Genomic DNA, 19,308 nt, shown 5'->3' with positions numbered 1-19,308 from the left:
GGAGGAGGAGGAGATGATGGGCAAAGGGAGGAGCTCCAGGTTATAGAGGCTAAAGGACTGTGGAGTTCTGGAACTTCATGAATCTGTAGCCAGCTTGTGGCCTAGGAGTCCACGAAGATCATGGACCTTAGAGGATCCTTTATAGTCTCTACCCCTCCCTTCTCCTCCAACCCCCAATACACTCAACAGCACCTGGAAATCAGCCCATGTAGGGACAGCCCATGTACTGTCACAGTGGAAGGAATCCCAAGGTAAAACTAAAATCAGCTTTTGTAAAAGCCTGATGAGGACCTGAAAGAGTGAGGGGAAGAGGGTAGTGCAACACCCACTGGAAATTCTCTGAAACTCAGCTGTATAAACAAATAAAATGGTCCATTTCTTCTGGATGCTCCCCAAGTTGACTTGTATACACACATAATTTCACATCTTCTCAAAAGGAAAACAACCCAAGAAGGTCTACGTGGGCAAGCACGTGTGATTTGGTGTTAAAATATCAATGTTTGGCCAAAGTACTCATAAAACAAAAACGGAATTGCTTCAGTGATAGCCCTTCTGGAAACCAAGTGGAAAATTATCTGGAGGCCTTGACCTTGATTGCAGCTCTGCTATTAGGGTTGGAATAATGATGGGTTGTGAAGTGTTGGAAGAGATCCCTCCAGGGAGGCATTAGAGAAGCACAAACATTTGTCTAAATCAGCTGCAGAACATCTACCAGAGAGGAGAGGCCAGTCAGCCTATTCACTTTTACCCACCCAACATGGGTATGACCAAACTTACTAGAGTGCAGCTGCCCAGGGCCTCTGGCAAGAACTGTAGTACAGGCCTCACTCCAGAATGCTGGCCCATATATGCCAAGACAAGTAAAAGGTGGAGCACGGACTTGGGAGTACAGTAGAGAGGGACAATAGAAACTAGTTCAAATCTTGTCATTCACTAGCTACGTTGGCCTTGGCTAAACCAATAACTGCCTTCTTTACTAGGGGTTCCATTTCCTCATTTAGTGAGGGAGCTGGATGGTCTAGATCAGTGTCTCCCCAAACTGGGTTGTCAGAAAACATGCTGATGGGTTTTGTTTGGTTGTTTGGGGGGGGGAGGTGGAGATGTGAATAGGGATCACATACATACATACATACACACACACATACACACCTCAAGATATCATTTATGCTGTGGTGCATATAATTCCTACTTAGTACATTAAAATATATACACACATAGACGCCAAAAATACTTATTACCTATGAGTTTTTTTCCTATATTAAAATAACTTCAATTTCCACTATTTGGAGCCAAAGAATGTCTCCAACATCTCAACCTCAGGGGTTCTATAGCCCTCAACCACTACTTTATGGTTTCTTACAAATTATTCCAAGCCTCCCAGCTTCCTATGGCCAAAGCAGTACAAGAAACACTAGAAGGAAGGATTTCTAAGGTCCCTGGCATGCTATGGTTCCATCCTCTCCAGGACACTGATCACCATGAGAAAAGACCAAAAGTGGCCTTGTTCTCTCATAATCTCAGACCTAATTTATTGCTTTTCATGTCTAACTGAACTCTGAAACATGGAAACAATTATGTTAATGATTATGAATAAGAACACTTGAAAAGAAGGGTTCCAGTCTCACTTAAAAAAAAAAAATCCTGGCTAGTAGAATGAGTGTTCTTTTAAAAAAAAAAACTCATACTGCTCTACTTGGATTTGGCAAGGGGGGTTATGATTATTCATGGAGTTAGATTTGGGACTTCCATGCTATTTTTAGCTTTTCAAAACTGAAAGTAAGCAAGGAGGATATTAAGAGGGAATGATCCCAACATAGCAACTGATAGTGTCCAAACCTTTTATAAGAACATGACACATCTATAGAATCATCCTAATGTCATTCATATAAACCGTAAACTTGGCTGGTGCATAGAGATCAGCAAAAGGGCAGAAGGAGTGGAAGGGGACATGAATCTCATGTGATGTACAGTGTCATGCTACCCTGGGTTATTTTAGGATACAGCTGAGGAAAGCAATAGGGCTGGGATCAGTTCAGGTTGGGGAGCGGGCAGGAGGGGACATATTCCAGACCTGTAATTTTGTCAATGAAGGGAACTCTCAGTGTAGCAGCTCTCTCCACAGATGAAGACTAGCAACTAAGTCTGTTACTTATTATTTTAGAGAACTGCTTGGGACATACTGGGAAGTTAAGTGACTTGTCCAGGGTCTCATTGATCTAGTGAATGTTAAAGGCAGAACTTGAGTCCAGGTCTTCCTAATGCCAAATCTGGCTCTCATATTACATTGAAATATGGTGTTTTAAAATAGTTCAAGCTCCAGGACAGAAATTCTGGCTATAGAAATGCTTCGCTTTAATATATTGAAAGGGAAGCCCCCCCAAATAACTAGATAAAGTTTTCACCATTTAAAATGGGATCAAAACAACAGAACTCTCTCCCCCAACCAAAACTGGCCACTTAAATTCAACCCCAATAGTCAGGGGATTTTATTTCATTCACTTTTTTTTTAAGAAAAATTTCTTTTTTTTGAATATTACTCAGACTAGACATTTGTTCTCTGATGATCAAACTCAATGACAATGGGTGACATTTGGCTTTATCAACTTTGGTCTGGTCTAGCAAGGATTTGGAAGGACAATGAATACTGAAAGCATTCTGGGGCTACATATCTAACAAAATGTCTCTCTGTTTGTCCACATGGGCATCCAGCCTTCGCAAACAGAAGCAGAGGAGAACAATACTACCTGTTCATGGAGGAATATTAATGGTTTCAGTTCTCTGAACAATGAGCTCTGTAATTTACTCCATCCTCCTCCTGAGAACTATCTTCACATGGCTCTCAGTGCCAGGTGGTTTGGAGGGAATGACTGTCTAACCTAACAAGGGGCACTTTAGGAAAAGGTGTAAAGATACAACAGCTGGGCTGGTCTTTCATCACAGAGGCCTGGCCGGCCTCCACATTCTGATAAGAGATCACTCTGCTATTTAACTAGCAGAAACAATTCCAACATCAGGGGCAGCAAGATTTTCAGGGAGTCCTTAACAATCTTCCAGGTCACAGAATCTACTTCACATATTCCATTAAGATTTGTGGTTTGGATTACTTTTCCAGAATTCACCTAATCCTTCCTGGAACTATAATCTGGAGCTCTATCCCCAAACCTCAACATAAACTAGAAGGGATCTCATGTTATCTAGTGCCCTCGATTTATAAATGTGGAAACTAATGTAAAAAAAAAAAACAGTAAATTACTTGCCCAAGGTCACATAACTTATTGGTAGAAATTCTGGTACAAGAACTCAGGTTTCTTAAGTTAGCTTCTGCCCCTGCATTAATACATGCTACTCTATTAATCAACACAAAGAAACTCTATTCAAGCAGGGAAAATCTGTGAGACATTTACCCACTCCATTTTCTACAGAACTTATTGATCTCAAAGGTTCTAAGCAGGTTGACCAGTAAGGACTGGACTCATGATGCCCTAGCCTGAAAACACTTTCAAAAAGCAACAGAAAAGTGTCTCTTTCCCCTGAAATACGAACACTTAACATCAGCACCACAACAGAGTGGAAATGATCAAAGGAAGACAATTTATTAAAGCCTTGCAAATAAGAACAAAAAAATCTCAGGAACCCAGAAACACACAAAATAAGTAAGTTTGCTGGCCTAGATACCCTCAGGGGTACAGAGGTAGTGAAAACAGATATAATCAACATTCTTTATTTACCAGTCCAACAAAATTCTAACTTCACCTTGGGCAAGTGGCTATTTGCAAGGCTGATTTACTGACTGACTGGTTCAGTTATAAATGAACCCTGCTACAAAGATGCAACTGTTACTCTCAATCTCAATCCTGCCTATTTGGACAGGCACAGTTATCATCTACAAGGTTAGCACTTTCAGAAAGGAAGAAAGGAAGCAGTGGAATGTTTTCAAAATTATGTTACAAAAACAAATTAATTTGAAAGAAAAGAATCTATAGTCAGGCTTTAAAATCCCTACAACTTCTTAATTCCTCATTGTAAGGAAAGGGTTAAATCTCAATGTTCAAAGTTAAGTTGTTGGGGTTTTTTTTTGGGGGGGGGGCACTGCATAATTATTCTATAGTATATCCTTTCTTCAAGGACTCATTTCACCAAGCACAACAGACGGACTAAAAACCTTATTAGTTTGCTTTCTCACACTACAGCTCTGTTCTTTTGGCATGAATTCTTCTCTCTTGGTCTATATGAGTCTTTGATTAAGTTTAGCCTTTGAATTCAAAAGGATGGTCATACTACATGAGCAGGAAATAGGACCTCTCAACAGAAACTGGGATCTATCCCTCTCCTCCTTCTAGCACTTTTAGCTTCATATATCAATAGGTCACATATAAATCAACATTTCAAGACAATCAGGTCAAAAGTGATATTCTTAGCATCACTTAACATGATTTTGAGCCACCGGAAACAAGCAGCTGGCTAGGACACAACCTCTTCTTATTCCCCCCTCATTTGCCACATTGCCTTTTTGGCTGCCTGTTCCTCACCCTGTCCAAGGTCCTTCCGTATGCAAAACAGTTTCCTCTCTAGGGGCTACACCCTTACATGTGAACAAGGAACTCAAAATAATTGATTTGACAATCGCTGGTTCTTTCCATCATCTTTAAATTATTTTCACATTTCCCCTCATTCCCTCCAACCCTTGTTTCTTATCTGCCTCCCCCTCCCCAAATTATTAATAAATAATAATACTATAGTTTAGGGTGGGGGGGGGAAACACACACACACGACCTACATATTGACAACTCAAGTTTCAGGTTCACTTGAATTTCCTACCTGAATTGCAATCTGGTGTTCAATCGTTTTGTACGCAGAGTAATGTGTGCTCCCCGACTGAATATGGAGCTGTGAAAAAAACCAAATCAAAGCATTCTGCTTATGTCACAAACTACAAGAAAACATCTTAAGCAGTTTATGAATAGCAGACAAACCTTCCTAGATTGGACTACAGCCTTGGCATTCAATGAAGACGCGTGGATTTTTATTTGTTGCTATGGATAAGATGATCATAATAATCTAAGGGGGAAGTAAAAGGAAAAAAAAGAAGGCTATTCAATAAGCAAAAGGGGGGGAGAGTGAGAATCGATGACATGAGAAAAGAAAAATTGATGCCCATTAAGACATAAAGAAAGCCAGTGTATTGTGAGTGATGCTGAAGAAAAATTAACAGTGTGTGTTGCTAAGGAATTATTAGAATTAAAACATACAGGGGAGAGGAAGGAGCATAAGATGCTTAGGAATCTGCAACAGGTAGAAGCCCATATTTTTGGTACTTGACCCCTAGATATTTAAAGGAAAAAAAAAGCTACCAACAATAAATCTCTTTCTGGGGCATCAGATGTGTTGTGATGAAAGGGTCACTCAGTTTATCATGCATTTCATTAAGATAACCACATACTGGAACCCTACTGCTTCTCTCTATAGGCTGCCCATTTGTATCCCACTCTCCACTTCATCAGCAATGTCACAGCCTAAGAAAGTAGCCGGAAGTTTTGAGTGCCAGTGATTGTTTCCTTTAGCCAATGGGAGAATACTGGTCACTGACTCCTTCATTCATAGTCCCAATTCAATCGTCAAATGTCTTTGACCAGGGCTCAAGTCTTCTGCAAACCTCCTACCATATCTAAATTTTTATAAAGGGTTAATATGGGTTAAGGTACATCCATCTTTTAAGGGAAGCAGCTGGAGAACCTAGGTGCCCTGACAAATAGAAGCAAAAAGCTTCGCCCAAATGTAATTCCCTTCAATAATTTCACTCTCATTCTAAGACTGGTTACAATTTCTTTTATACTAACAGCAGCATAGGGCCTTAATGATAGGTAACTACATACTCTAAATCATGCTATATGAGCAAGGGTTGGAGGACCATACAGTCACTTTTCCTATCCAGAGCTGTTACAGAATCCAGTTTGCCCAAAATTTAGCCACATTTGATTTCTACATTACTAAAACAAAGATATAACCGAGATTTTAAATGGGGTTTAAGCCAATTAATCTACATCTTGGTCACTGTAAGAAAAATTAATCAGCCCACCCAGTTTTAAATATATATACACACACACCAGCTTCTGAAGATACACTACACAGTCATGATAAAATACACCATTTCAGTTGAATCCTGCATTGCTCTTGGTGTATAATAGTGGTCTTTTTATTGGCTGCAAGTGACTGTTTTTAGGATACAAGTGACTTTGAAATAAACTCATTTGTCCCTCTCAACTGAAGAGAAGAAGTAGAAATACAGATCCCCTCCTCCCCCAGGCTTTAAAATCACTGCCTCCATTTAATGCACCAACTTCTCCAACACAGAAAAAAGCAACTGGAGGTAAAAATAGGATCCAAATAAAAAAGAGACTCTCTACAGCTTATCAAGACATAGAAATCAACCAGGTTCCTCTAAAACAAAGAATTTAATGATGAGCAGTTGAAAATGTGGCCCCCCACACACTCCCAAGCAGTTCATCAAAAGTGAATCACTAAAAGAGAAAGATGAATTTGGACCCTTTATCCCCTGTCCTTTTTATAAAGACTGCCAGTCAGTAAGCGGAGATTGTTCTAATTACTGTGACAATTCTGCATCGCGTTCAAACAACTTTTGTGCTCTGGACAGGTTTCTCTGCGAGTTTGAAATTCTTGGCCTGAGAACCGTTCTTGTCTAAAAGAGGTTTCTCCTTCTAAGCAGAGAATGCAACACTAACAAGTCGTCCCTCTTTTCAGCCTGTTTTATTCTCCTCTTTTCCAATTGCCTGATTCAGAGCTTAATGGAAACTTGTCCAAGCTTTTCTTCCCACAAACCCTGTAGAGCCCTTAGGCAATCTGTACTCGGGGTAACCACAGGAATCTTATATTGTCAATTAAAATTGAATGGACACCTGATAACTAAGTATATGTCTTGGGAAAAAAAAAAGCATTCATAGAATCACAGTCTTACTTTAAACTAATGAAAACTGTGGATAATCCAAATTCAATCTTCTCCTTTGTCCAGTTTCATTTTTAATCTTCATTTTCATTGCTGGCTAGACAACAACATATCCCATGAGTGTTGAAATTAAGGTAAAGGCTATGTTTTTAACTGTGGCCAGAAACTCCAAAAGTGGAAATGACCAGAGAGAGACCGACTGAGTGCAAACTAAGTTGTAGTCTTCACCACTGTGGGGCAAGAATAACCTCTCTTCCCCCACAGGCCAGGACCAAAACAGAAAAACCATAACCTGCTCACAAACACACAACACAAGGAACTCATTCTCTAGAGTTCAACTTGTTTTTGCAAACAGCTTGTGACTGTTGTTGAAGACATTTACTAGTTAAAGAAAAGGACTTGAAATGTTCTTATCCCTTCTCTGTTTCCACTCCCTCTTCCCCTAAATGCACTTTTCTTATATACACACAGTTTAACTGCTTTCCTTTCCCCTGTAACACAAAGATGCCTTGTTCCATCTATTCTGGCTTTTTAAGACAAAGATAAACTAAAAGTACCCAGTAAAATCTTGGCACCCTAATGTGGAATAATAATTTATACCCTCCCCAAAATGCCACGAGGAAGAAGAGAACAAGTAGTGGTTACCTCTTTTTATTTTTTTGGATGATGGGGAGGAGGTTAATAAACCCATTAACAAAACATTCCGGAATCATGGCCGAACCAAGGGAATGTTATAGGCTCCAAGGCCAGGTAACTAGTTCCAACATCCCTAACTTGCTGCAATTGCCCTTCTCTGTGACCTGGAACACCTCATTTAACATCCTAACCCCTTAATTGTGCCATCTATAAAATAAAGGCAATGCTATTCTCTAAGGACCTGCCTTTCAGGGGTGTCCCAGGCACTCATGAAATAGTAACCCAAAAGGTACTTTGAACTCCTTATAAGTAGTACCACTCAACAAAGATTAATATATTTTCCTGAGTTACTTCCTATGGTAATATACCTCACCTTTTCCTAATTCCTTTAAGCTAACCCAGACACACCTCTTAACAGTGGTCCCCATGAGATTTTCCATATCCCCAGAACAGGACTAGTAGAGACCAGAAAGAAAACAGAAGGGTAGGAATTTGCATGTCATGGGCCTACACTGTGATCTAGCAATGTATAAATCAATATTTCATAGAACTAATTATAAAAGTACAAGGAACAATCACTAAATCCCTCATTCAACAGATGAGGAAACTGAGGCCCAGAAGCCTCAGTGTGACTTCAAGTGACTCAGAGTGACTTCAAGTCACATAGGGAATTTGTGACAAATCTCCTGACTCCCTATACAAAACTTTTCCCACTAGACTTTTTTATGAATTACTGTTCCCTGTAATTTCTCAATTTCTCTTCATTTCACTTGAATCGTCATCACTCTCTTAGGTTCCTTATGTTGAGAAGGTAACACTAGAATGATATCCAGAGGCAGAAGATGGTCAAGGTAGAAAAATGAGATAGTAACCACTGTATCCATGTTTGAAAAACATCTCTTTCAGAACCAGCTAGACTAAATGCAGGGCCCAGAAGGTTCTTAAACATACACACACACACACACACACACACACACACACACACACACACACAAACACACACACACACCTCCCTATCCTGGATATTTCAATAACTCACTTAATTTTCAGTGTCTTTGTTTACTTTTCAGGATGTTCATCACACATGGAATTGGAAAGGACTGGGTTGGACAGTGGACTTGGGCCTTGCTTGACTCTACAATGTCTTTTTTTTTTTAATGGACTGATTTTGGGTTTATTCCACCAACCCTTCCCCCCTCCCCTAGTTCAGAAAACAAACAAATAAAACCCATGCTCCAGATCCTATTTGAAAAAAAAAAAAAACACTCATAATTTGATTTCCTGGGAAACGATTTCATCTATTTCTAAAGAACTATTTATTTAGTCACCCTCCCTTTTTTTCTCCTCTCTCCAAATATCAGTGACCAGGAGACTTATTGGGGTTCTCCCATTTCTATATCATTAGCTCAAAAGATAGCAAACTTGTAGATTTACTTAAACCCTTCTCTTATGTCTTATGCTTTGGGACACAAGGAAACCAACAAGGCCATTGTGGGTGTGGCCCCAGGTCTCCACAGGTGCTAAGGCTGTTGTGTCAGGGAACAAAGTTTTGGGTTATTGCCTCCCTTTTTACAAAGCAGTGGGTAGGGGACCTGGAGCTTCCACAGGGACAGCAAACCAGTATCAACTGGCAGGGACATGGGTTTAAATGTTCCTACAAAGCCCTATAAAAGCTGAATATTCAGGGCCTCCAAAAAAAACAATTTAACAAAAGCTTCCCTTTCTGAATTGAAGGGCCATATCCCTTCAGTCAGTCATTCTGCTAACAACAAAATACATGTCTATGGAGGGAGACAATCTTTCCCACTGTCTAGTTGTTTCAGCAAATGTCTATTTACCCTCATTAACTTTTTTTTTCCTTTTCCTCAACCTGAAACCATCAGCTATGAGTCAGAGAACAATCATTAACTTTTACAGCTTCCATACAAATCCACCTACTCACATAAGAGAAAGAAGTATTGACTTGCAAGGTAGCCAGAGACAAAAATCCTCTAAGAAAAAATGAAGGGGGAGGGTATGATAGAGAGAACTCTACAAGAAAGTTATGTGGGGGGGAGGGGCAACAAATACCCTGCGACCTTTTAAAAGAGTTGATTTTCTGCTTGGATATGCTGACACACAACTCAAAATTTCACAGAAAGGGTAATATTTTTCTTCCCGACATCAAAATGAAAAAAATCAACTATTTCTTAAATTGCAGAGAGTAAACCGAATCCAGTCTCCGGGGTTTGTAGTAAACACATTTCCGCCAGAGATAAACATACAGGGGCTGCTACGCTGAGACATGTTCCTAACACAGCATTTTTCATTAAAAGTTGCTACACTAACACTCATAAAATGATGCCCAATCATTATTACTTCACTTAGCAGTCACTGTGCGGCAACTCATAACGAATTAATTTGCATTAATGTGGGCTTCATGTGTATTTCCCTGAGCATTCCATTGTGATTCAGGCTTCATAAAAGTGAAATGAAAATAAAAACGATGCCTTTTATTTCACTTTCCAAAACAAACTAACCCACCCAAAGACCTACATATATCTTCTAGATTTTAATACATTTTTTTTTGCTAATATATTTAGTGCATCATAATTGGCCCAGCATGGAGGAATCTAGTTATCTTCTCAGTAAATATTTATAGCATCACTCTTTCCCATTCATTCTGCATTTTCTTAGAGAATCTCACTGTAGCCTACATCTGCAATTCATTGACTTTACAATTTACCACATGTTGAGATGGGAGAGGTCTTAGCTCCATTTGAATCACTGCACAAATATGCAAGTGATTTATCAGTTTAAAACTGAAGACTGCAGAAGAAGGACTCCACTTCTGAACATGACTCTTCCTGGCAAAGCATGGACAATTACAGTATGCACTAATTAAGCTCTGTGAATGTGCTGTGCCCTGGTAATGCCTACCAGGCCTCAAATTTATTTTCATGATGCCAAACTTTAGCAAGCAATTTAACTCATTCAGGGCTGATTGAGTGACTTGGGTGAACCCCCTAGCTCCTCATTAGGCAGCTTGGGGATCTCTAAGACAAAAGAATGAGATATGACAGATAGAATTATCCATGTAAAATTAGATGAGCCAGAAGAAGAGAAAAGTATCAAGAGAAATCTGAAAAATACCACTGATGACAGATAACCTGTTCAAAGGTCCTACACAACACCATATTTATAAAGTCCTGTTGAGGGATTCCTAGCTGTCCCTGAGGACTAGTAAGTTTCAGGATTCCATTGATTAGGAAATAAACCCTCCCAGGCTCTGCCTGTTAATTTTTAGTTTGGGGGGAGGGAGAATAGCATAAAATGACAGGGCCCATCAGGTTCCTGAACTCCTTCAGTATCTATGATTTCCACACAATTTCACAGCCAAAAAAAAAAAAATCAGACTTCTCACTCTGACCATCTTTCTCTGGTCTTCCCGTTTTCCTATCTGTGATCAATATGGGAGGCAAATACAGAAGATGTCGAAAATAAAAAAAAATTTTACTTTACAGAAATTAAAATCTGGAAGCATATACCCCCTTTTCACTGATCCCCTCCAATGCCAAACTTGCCCCCATTTTTTTAAACAACTATTTCATTAGAATATATTGGTTGATCAAGAGAGAGAGTGAGCAAAGCAGTCCTTTTTCTCATCCTCTCTCCCTCCCTTATGTCCTTCACAACCACCATGAATTCCAGACACTCAAGAGGTAGTCGCTGGATCCCTAACTTCCGGCTGAATCTGTAGTACAAATATGCTTTCCCCTAAATTTGTAATCTCTCTCCTCACATTATTCTCCCCCTAGTTTGGATTTTTCAGTATATTCCCCGCCCCCAGATACCAGTTCTCTTCCCCACCCCCAGTTTTCCCCTCTCCTCCCACCCTCAAATAAGCCTAGCTTTTTCCCTTAGTCCAGGTTCCCAAGGCTTTTTAATCAGCTACCCCTCCCCCTCACCCCCTCAAAAAAAGCTCAATATCTCAAGATGTTAACTGGTGCCCTGTGTGTGTGTTTTCTCCCTTTCCAGCTCAGTGGTACATCAATAAATTAAATAGCAGTTCCCCGTATCAGGTTTCTTTAAGTATTCTGGGAAATATTTTGTTGGTTCGGTATCAACACACACACTCCACAATACAGGCAGTGTTGTTTTCTAAAGATGAGAGAAGAAGAAACCTGTAGCAACTTTGTTTTCAAAACTGCATTGTTCCCAGTCCCTGCTTGAATTCTCAGGACTGAAAGTGTTAACCCTAAGCGGAAGAAGAGTATCAACAGAGAGTGAAAAGTGAGGGTACCCAGAGACTCAGATTTGGGAGGTGGGATTGGGGGAAGAGAAGGGAGGAAGAAAGCTTTGTGATATTTCCCCCTCCCATCTCATTGCTTATAATTAGTGAAAGAAATTTGACCCACTGCCAGTGTCTACGGACCTTGGATATTATAAGGCCAGCGTGGCGTCAAATATCTTAACATTCATAAGTGTTATAGGCTGTAAATAAACCCTGTGGATTTATGACACAGTGGCTCTTGCCAGCAAATGACTGGGGCACATTTCTTTCAGCAGCCCTGGTGAGGTGCAAGTTAGCTTTTGGTTGTAAAATTAGCCAAACAAACGTGCCCAATTAAAAGTCAAAGTTTAAGGTTTGCTTACATATTTGCCACTACTCACTCCCCTAAGAAAAACATAGGCTCCTCTACTCTCCAAAGGGCCAAAGAACTTTTAAGTCCTCCCTCCCCCACCCATTCTAAAAACTCAGGAAACAAAAGTTTCCTCTGAATAGTTATAAAGGTGGCTTCACATATTGTCTGATTCTCCTCCCCCTAATACATGCGCACATATATACACATACATACCCTAAAAATTGACCCATGCTACATTTGAAAATGTTTATTTATCCCTCAACACCATGGTTTAAAAAAAAAAAAAGGCAAATTCCCTCCTAGCCTGTTCCTCTGCCTGAAGCTGCCTGGGCCTCCCTCTTTCCCTTCCCCCAATATAATGTCATCTACTTCCTGTGTAGGAGAGAGCATTTGCTAAATCCAGGTTGTCTCATACTTAACTGCCAATAATCCAACTTCCACATAACTTCCAGACAGCTGGGAAAAGGTCCTCTGAGTTTTAGTCATGGTTCAGAAACACACGTCCACACAGAAATGCACAGCTGCTCTGTTTTCTCTACACTGCATTTTTAATATGATTTGGGGGCCCTGTTGTGAAACATCTGACAAAACGTAAAATCCTTTTAGAGACCTTCCAGTTTACATGCTGCCAGTATGGGACCGGAGTTCCACGGATTCTACCCCTGCCCCCCCCAAACCAAGAAATCGATGCATTTGGTGTTAACACTTCCAAACTAAAAGTTAGCCCCTGGAATGTATGAAGGCATTCAGGAACTCCCTGGAAAGGCCTCTACAGTAATTCTGAAAGCAAAGACCGACCTGGTGCAACTCTTAAAACGTGTAACTTCTAGGGCAAATATTATTTTTAATGAAGTGCAGGGGTCCAATTATTCTGTTCACTCACAGTGCTGCATTATTTCGTTTTGCAAGCTCCCTCAAACTTTACAGCAAGTTTTCCCCAGCCCACTCAGAAAATTCACCGACTACAATAGCACTGTCAATGGAGTCCAAAGAAATTAAAATCCAGGTGGAAATGAACAGAGGCCAGCCTGTTTGCCACGGACATGGAATCTAGCCTAAATTGGAGAGAGAACAGATCCGGAAGCCCCCTCCCTCCAACAAGCAGGCAAAAGTTTCCCCCAAACATACTCTTCCTAAACATAAATTCAAGTCTTCATAAATTCAATTTTTCACATCATTTTAGAAATTAAAGAAAAAGCAAATTACTGATATATTTGGCTATATCTACTTTATTAAACTAACGAGCTATGGAAACCCTAATCTATACAGTAGATATTAAACCTCAAACCCAATCAAGATTAGTAAAGAATTAATACCAATATATTGCGACTGAAATCAAAACAAGCTGGCCATAAATATTTCTGAAGGAGATGAAAAACAATTAGCATAAATACCAAAGAAGGGGCAAGAACACCTGTTCTTTTTCAGGGGCGATAAGCATTTTATTGTTCTCTATTTAAAATGTAATGACCTGTGTAATTACAGTAATATTACATTGTTATGTAGGGGCTTGGAATGTCACACTTTGAAAAGTGTTGTCAAAACAATCAGAGGGAAAGAAGGGGGGTGGGCTGGGGGGGTGGGGAAAGAAGGACCACCATTAACCCTTCACACTCCTGGCCCCACAGCTTTAGTGGTGGACTTCTGCTCTGGGAAACATCCATTTTTCATGTATCTATGAAAAAAAAACTTTCTTGGCTAAAAAAGGCATCAAGGTGATTAGGTTGCCCTTGGTTTTGCTGAAATGAAGGATTCCAAATTCTTTAAAATGCATTTGAGATGTTGCTTGCTTTTCCTATCTAGTAGCAAACTGATCACTTGGAAAATAAATAACTTTGGATAATAAAAGCTGCAAAAATCCTAAAGGTAAGCTCTAAATAAGCAAAGACGTCTCTTAGAAATCATGACCCCCACACTCTTCTCTGCTGTTTGCAAGTACCAATTAGACTGGCTCTTAAAGATTTTTTTTAAGTCCCTTGTTTTATTTTTAACTTTAAAATGAAAACACTTTCCTTTTATCCCTAATATACAAATGTTACCAAAATTCTACTATCTGCAGCTAAATCACTTCCTATCTAGTTAACTAACCCTCTCCTTAATGCGAGTCTCTATTCGATTCTGTATTCTTAAAAGCCATTCACATTACTGTATCAAAGAGTAAATTAATGTTATGCAGAAATTTTTGTCGTTTTAAAATAAAATTATTACTATCAAGCTTTATGGAGTCTTCAGCAATTAAAGTATTATTCTTGAGATAATGTATTATTCATCATAAGCTGATTTAATGATACTCCTTAATTCTTTACATTCTTAAACAGAAAAGCAGAAATCAGGGTTCTGGGAGTTTGCTTCTGAGCGGCAAGCAGCTGCTCCCAGGTAGACTCAGAAGTAACAGAAATTCTAGTAAAACAGCATCAACAAGGGCCTAAGAAATGAGTGAGGCACACATTGCTAATTTATCTTTCCACCTTGCTCTCAAAAACCAAAACCCAAAACAGCATAAGGCCAATACAAATTTCTGATGGTCACTGAAAAAAAGTCTGCTGTCTCCTTTCTCCATCTTGCTCCCTGCAGCAAATCTGGAATTCAAAGCTGGCACCTCAGATAGAAGGTGTCAAAGAGACCAGGATGCCACAGAGCAGCTATCTCGATTTAATCTAAATTATTCAGCTTTTGGGCCTAAATAAATAACTTTAATTCCAGGAAGCCCACAATTAAAAATTAAGTTAATAAGGTATGCTTAGTGCAGGGGGGAAAGTGGTAAATACCAGGAGAGATGTACTGGTGTTTGAGATGCAAATACTAAAATTGCCTATTGAGTACAAAGCAGCCTTTTTAGGCTCAATGTGATGTCACACTACAAGGCCACCTGCTATGTCAACAATAAAATAACTAGAAGTTTTTCTGTACCTATTAATTCCCATTAAAGGACTCATTTTGGGGAGTCATTTTTAATACAGGAGAAAATAATTTTATGATCAAGATTTACCTTCTTTTTTAACTACTGGAAAATTTCCACTTCTAGGTTTTTAAAAAAATCTATACTGAGTTGCAGCAGTATTTGAAAAATAAAGAAAAAGAAAGGAAGAAAGGCCACCAAGCCAAAATCCAGCATCTTAAGTATCTCTCTTAGATTTAATCACTATCATGTAAGTGCCATTCAAACAAGATTTTAAATCGAAAAATAAATATTCTTTCCCAGGAACTCTCAAATTCGGGTAGAAGGGAATAGGAATAAGTCTCTCTTAAGGTTACACTGTAATATTTTTGCTTGATTTTGTCTTGTCACAAACCATCAGGTTTTGATCCCAGGGCTCACAAGCCCTACACACAGAAGCTTCCAAGAAAAAGACAAAGTAATCAATCTATGTTTCCCCTCAGAACTCCAATCACTACAGTGCATAAGCTCCCATGCATCTTTAAGGAGCAGAGCAGGCTTTTAGATGCCATCTAAGAGGAAGTCAGCTACAGACTCGTCCTCTTAGCTTCCCATGCATGCGAGTAGCAGGGGGGGAGGAGAAGTGGGGAGACACAGAGAAAGAGAAGGTTTCCAACCATAAAAATGGACCAATCTAGCATGCCCCTATTTTCTAGTGGTTTCTAAAAAATCCCAAACAAGTAAAACCTGATGTTTAATATTTTAATGCTATAAAACACTTGTAGATGATAGAGTCAATTTCTGCAAGACCTCGGCTATTAACACCGATTCCACGGCGGCTAAACAGTGAATGTATTATTTCAAACTGCTATCTCGAGTTACCAAAAAAAAAAAAAAACGTGTAAATAACACAGGCACGGGATGGGGGTGGGGGGAAACTAGGCGACCGGGGGAAGGTGAAAGAACCCGGGGAGAGCCATTCACAAACACGTATTAACGTTTTGTTCTCTCCAGGGGGTTGGCAAGCCAGGCCCCGGGTGGGGTGAGATTTTTTTTTTAGGGGGAGGAAAGGGAGAAGAGGAAGAGAGCAGAGTAGGCAAGGATGAAAAGGGGGGGGGCTACTCTTAAAAACAAAAATGTCAGTGGCATCGCAGGAGATCGGGTGGGAGTGTATGCACACTGCAGGAAGCTGACAGAAGGCTCCGGGAAGCCCGGCTCTTCCTTCCTTGTGCCCCCAAAGTTGAGTAGGATCCTTATTCAGCACTCTCCAGAACTGAACCTTACTGCCCCGCCTCAGTCACCAAGGGGATCTTTCTAGGCTTTTCTCAGTTGTGTGTATCATTAAAAAAAAAAATCCCTCGAAGTATTTTGACTCTCCTGAAGTCTCCAAGACAAGACAAAACGAGCCGCACAGAAGTAAAGGACGCAATCAACAAGGCTCCCCCCCTTCTCACCCTGGCCTCCCACCTTGACCCCCACAGTCACACGGCCTGGGGGGACAGGGGGTACAGGGTGATGCCAAGTTCCCTTCTACTGCGCTGCCGGCCCACAGTGGCCGTGCTTCCCTCGGCCCCGAGGTTTGAAAGCTGAGCCAAGAGTCAGCAAGCAGCCTCGGGGCCACCAAGTTTGCAGAGACAAGTCGATGAAGCCTGACCTTGCAAGGGAAGAGGGAGGAGGGGCGAAGGAGGGTGAGGAGTACTACTAACAATACTCGTGAGGATAAATAAATAGAAATCCTTCAGAGAAAGCCAAGGTCCCCCTTCTAGCGCATGGGACTCTCCTTTTGTAAAGTCCATTGCCTAATAGAAAAGATACTATCTAGCAACCAACTCAGTTTGGCGGTTACGCTAAATCAGTCACCAGAGGGCTTTCTGCAGCAGCGAAATGGTTAAACGGGGAAAGACCAGAGAGAGAGAGAGAGAGAGAGAGAGAGAGAGAGAGGGGGAGAGGGAGAGGGAAAGGGAGAGGGAGAGAGAGAGAGAAAGGGAGAGCCGGAGAGCCAGACAGTGATCACAGCAATCTTCCCAAGGAAAAGAAACAAACAAAAAAAATCAGAGCGCAAAAGTTACTGATCTTATTTTTTTTAAGCCTTGCTTTGAAAGGAAGGTTTCAAAAACAAACGAGGCACCAAACTGAAAGCAACAACATGGCGAAGAGCAAACAAATCCCATTCCACAAAAGGCAGAAAAGTTTGGAAAGTTTCTGGCAGCCTTGCAATAACTGGTGAAGGGGAGGGGAGAGGAGGGGAGGGGAGGAGAAAGGAGGGGGGGAAGGAGGAGGGAGGGGGAGGGAAAGGAAGAGAAGGGGCTACATGCAGGGACCCTTCGAGGTCGTGACTCTAAAGCGAAGGAGGAGGGAGGGAATTTACAAGAATAAAAATGTCACTTACTGTTCTTGCCGTCGGAGAGAGGGATCCGTTGGGGAGGTACGGGCTAGTCAAGTCGGGTATCATAATGAAGGGATAACCAGGGTACGGTGGCCCCTTAAACAACCCTCCATCTTGCCTCTTCGCGGCTAACATGGCGGGGGAGCGAGAGAAAGGGAACAGGGAGGACAGGAAAAAAAGAGAGAAAACTTTTTAGAAAGTGTCCCAAAGTTGCACGGCTACACAGCTGGACCAGCGCACAGCTGGATCAAGGCAGCCAGCGAGTTCTGCAAAACTGGACTTGGGTTCAAGAAGGGGGGATTCTTGGTGGGAGGGAGGAGGGAAAGGGGAAGGGAAGAGATTGCTTTGGGGGTAATTTCACTGATTTGGGGGTTACTCACCTTCTTCTAAACTTTCTCTGGATTTATCTCTGAAACTTTCGGATCGAGGCGGGGGCCGTCTTTCCGCCTTTCGAATGGGTGTTGGTGGGGAGGGCGAGGAAGAATAGAACGGAGAGTAGAGGGAGAGAGAACAACAAATGGGGGGGCATTAAAAGGGGAGAGAAAAAAAGTGTTACAAGTTTTTGCAATGGAAGAAACCCACAAACAGCAACCAGAGCGATGCAATCTACCCTCCTGGCCCCCTCCCATCCATTTTTTAAAAACATTTGCCAAGCTAAGGAAATAGATGAAACCCCACCAGCCCGAGGGGTTCGCCTTACCTCGGAATCTGAGGAGCTGTTTTGATTCGTTTCTGATTCATTGACTAGGGACGATTTGACATCAGCTAAATCCCTCTCGGCCGAGGAGTTCTCCGAGATTTTTTCCTCCTGCTCCCCTTCGTCTTTGAAGGAGATCAGCTCATCGTTGGCGCCTAGGTCATCTCCTCCACCGCCGTTCAGCTGCGGCATTTTTTTCACCCACCAGCAGCAATTTTGGAAGAAAAATAAAGGGGGGAAAACGGGGGGAAAAATCACCAAAAAAAAGTTTTGCCAAAAAAAATTTGCAAGAAAAAGAAGAGTCCAAGGTGAAGTTTTTGATTTGGGGTCTTTTTCTCCTGGGGAGGGGAAAAGAGGGAGGAGGGGAGGGGAGGGGGGGGAAATCTCTTCTCCTTCTGCACGCGTGAGTTTGGGTTCCTTTTTTCTCTCTCTCCCAAGGATCCGATCAATGTGCAAAAAAAAATAATAAATAAAAAAGGGGGTAAAAAAACACACCAACAACAACAAGAAGTCAGATATAAAGAGCAAAAGGGAGGGGGGGGGAGCCGTAGATATAGAAGGAGCTCGTGCCGCTCGGATTTGAGTGAGTTGAAGTTAGACTGAGAGCTTTTCAGTTCAAAGGCGGCGCTGATTGACAGATAGAAAAAGGGGGATCGAAATCCGGAGAAACGGAGAAGTCTGGGAGCCTAGATTATTGACAGGGAGAGAGAAACACACTAGCCCCTTAATGAGATGCAGGAGGGGGCGGGGCCAAGCCGGGTTACGTGTGCATAAATAAACAGCGCTGGGAGGGGGAAAGAGCTAGAGAAACTAACAATGATCCTTTCTGGCAACCAAGAGGAAGGGAGGGAGGGAAAGAGGGAGGGAAGGAGAGAAAGAAAGATAGGGGGACTGGAAGAAGGAGAAAGAGGGAGGGAAGAGAGGAGAAGGAGGAGAAAGGGAGGGACAGGGAAAGACGGACGAGGAATGAGTGTGACAGGCCGAGAGTATATGTAAGTGTAAAGGGGAAAAGGAATGGTTTTAGGAAGACTATGCAAATTAGCAGAGGAGGAGAAAGGGGGACTGGCAACTGAGTTTGGAGTGGGAGCCCGGGTAGGGCCTAGGAGACCCCACATGGGGCGGGGG

At 41.4% G+C, this 19,308-nt stretch overlaps 1 protein-coding gene and 1 long non-coding RNA gene across 37 annotated transcripts in view; one reads left to right on the top strand and one right to left on the bottom strand.

Annotated features, from left to right (window-relative positions):
• TCF7L2 (transcription factor 7 like 2) overlaps positions 1 to 19,308 on the bottom strand; it is a 460,229-nt gene that overhangs the window by 219,946 nt on the left and 220,975 nt on the right. For 5 of the 34 annotated variants that reach the window (XM_069098970.1, XM_069098976.1, XM_069098975.1 and 2 more), the window contains exons 1-3: positions 18,187 to 18,893; positions 17,867 to 17,933; positions 17,490 to 17,614 (exon numbers count right to left, since the gene is read on the bottom strand). In XM_069098970.1, coding sequence (XP_068955071.1) covers positions 17,490 to 17,614; positions 17,867 to 17,933; positions 18,187 to 18,375 — 381 coding nt within the window. In that variant the 5' untranslated portion in view covers positions 18,376 to 18,893. Of the gene's footprint in view, positions 1 to 4,818; positions 4,888 to 17,489; positions 17,615 to 17,866; positions 17,934 to 18,186; positions 18,897 to 19,308 lie in introns of those variants that run through there. The other 29 variants (XM_069098982.1, XM_069098984.1, XM_069098989.1 and 26 more) reach the window with 18 other exon arrangements.
• LOC138169495 (uncharacterized) overlaps positions 19,063 to 19,308 on the top strand; it is a 21,109-nt gene continuing 20,863 nt past the window's right edge. The window contains exon 1 of one of the 3 annotated variants that reach the window (XR_011170369.1): positions 19,063 to 19,175. This is a non-coding gene — a long non-coding RNA (uncharacterized lncRNA). The remainder of the gene's footprint in view (positions 19,176 to 19,308) is intronic. The other 2 variants (XR_011170367.1, XR_011170368.1) reach the window with 2 other exon arrangements.

Source organism: Petaurus breviceps, unplaced genomic scaffold, assembly GCF_028583685.1.
Source record: "Petaurus breviceps papuanus isolate PSGF00001 unplaced genomic scaffold, PetGlider_PUasm1.0 37, whole genome shotgun sequence".
Taxonomy (NCBI): Eukaryota; Metazoa; Chordata; class Mammalia; order Diprotodontia; family Petauridae; genus Petaurus; species Petaurus breviceps.
This window is presented reverse-complemented; position numbering and strand designations above follow the sequence as displayed.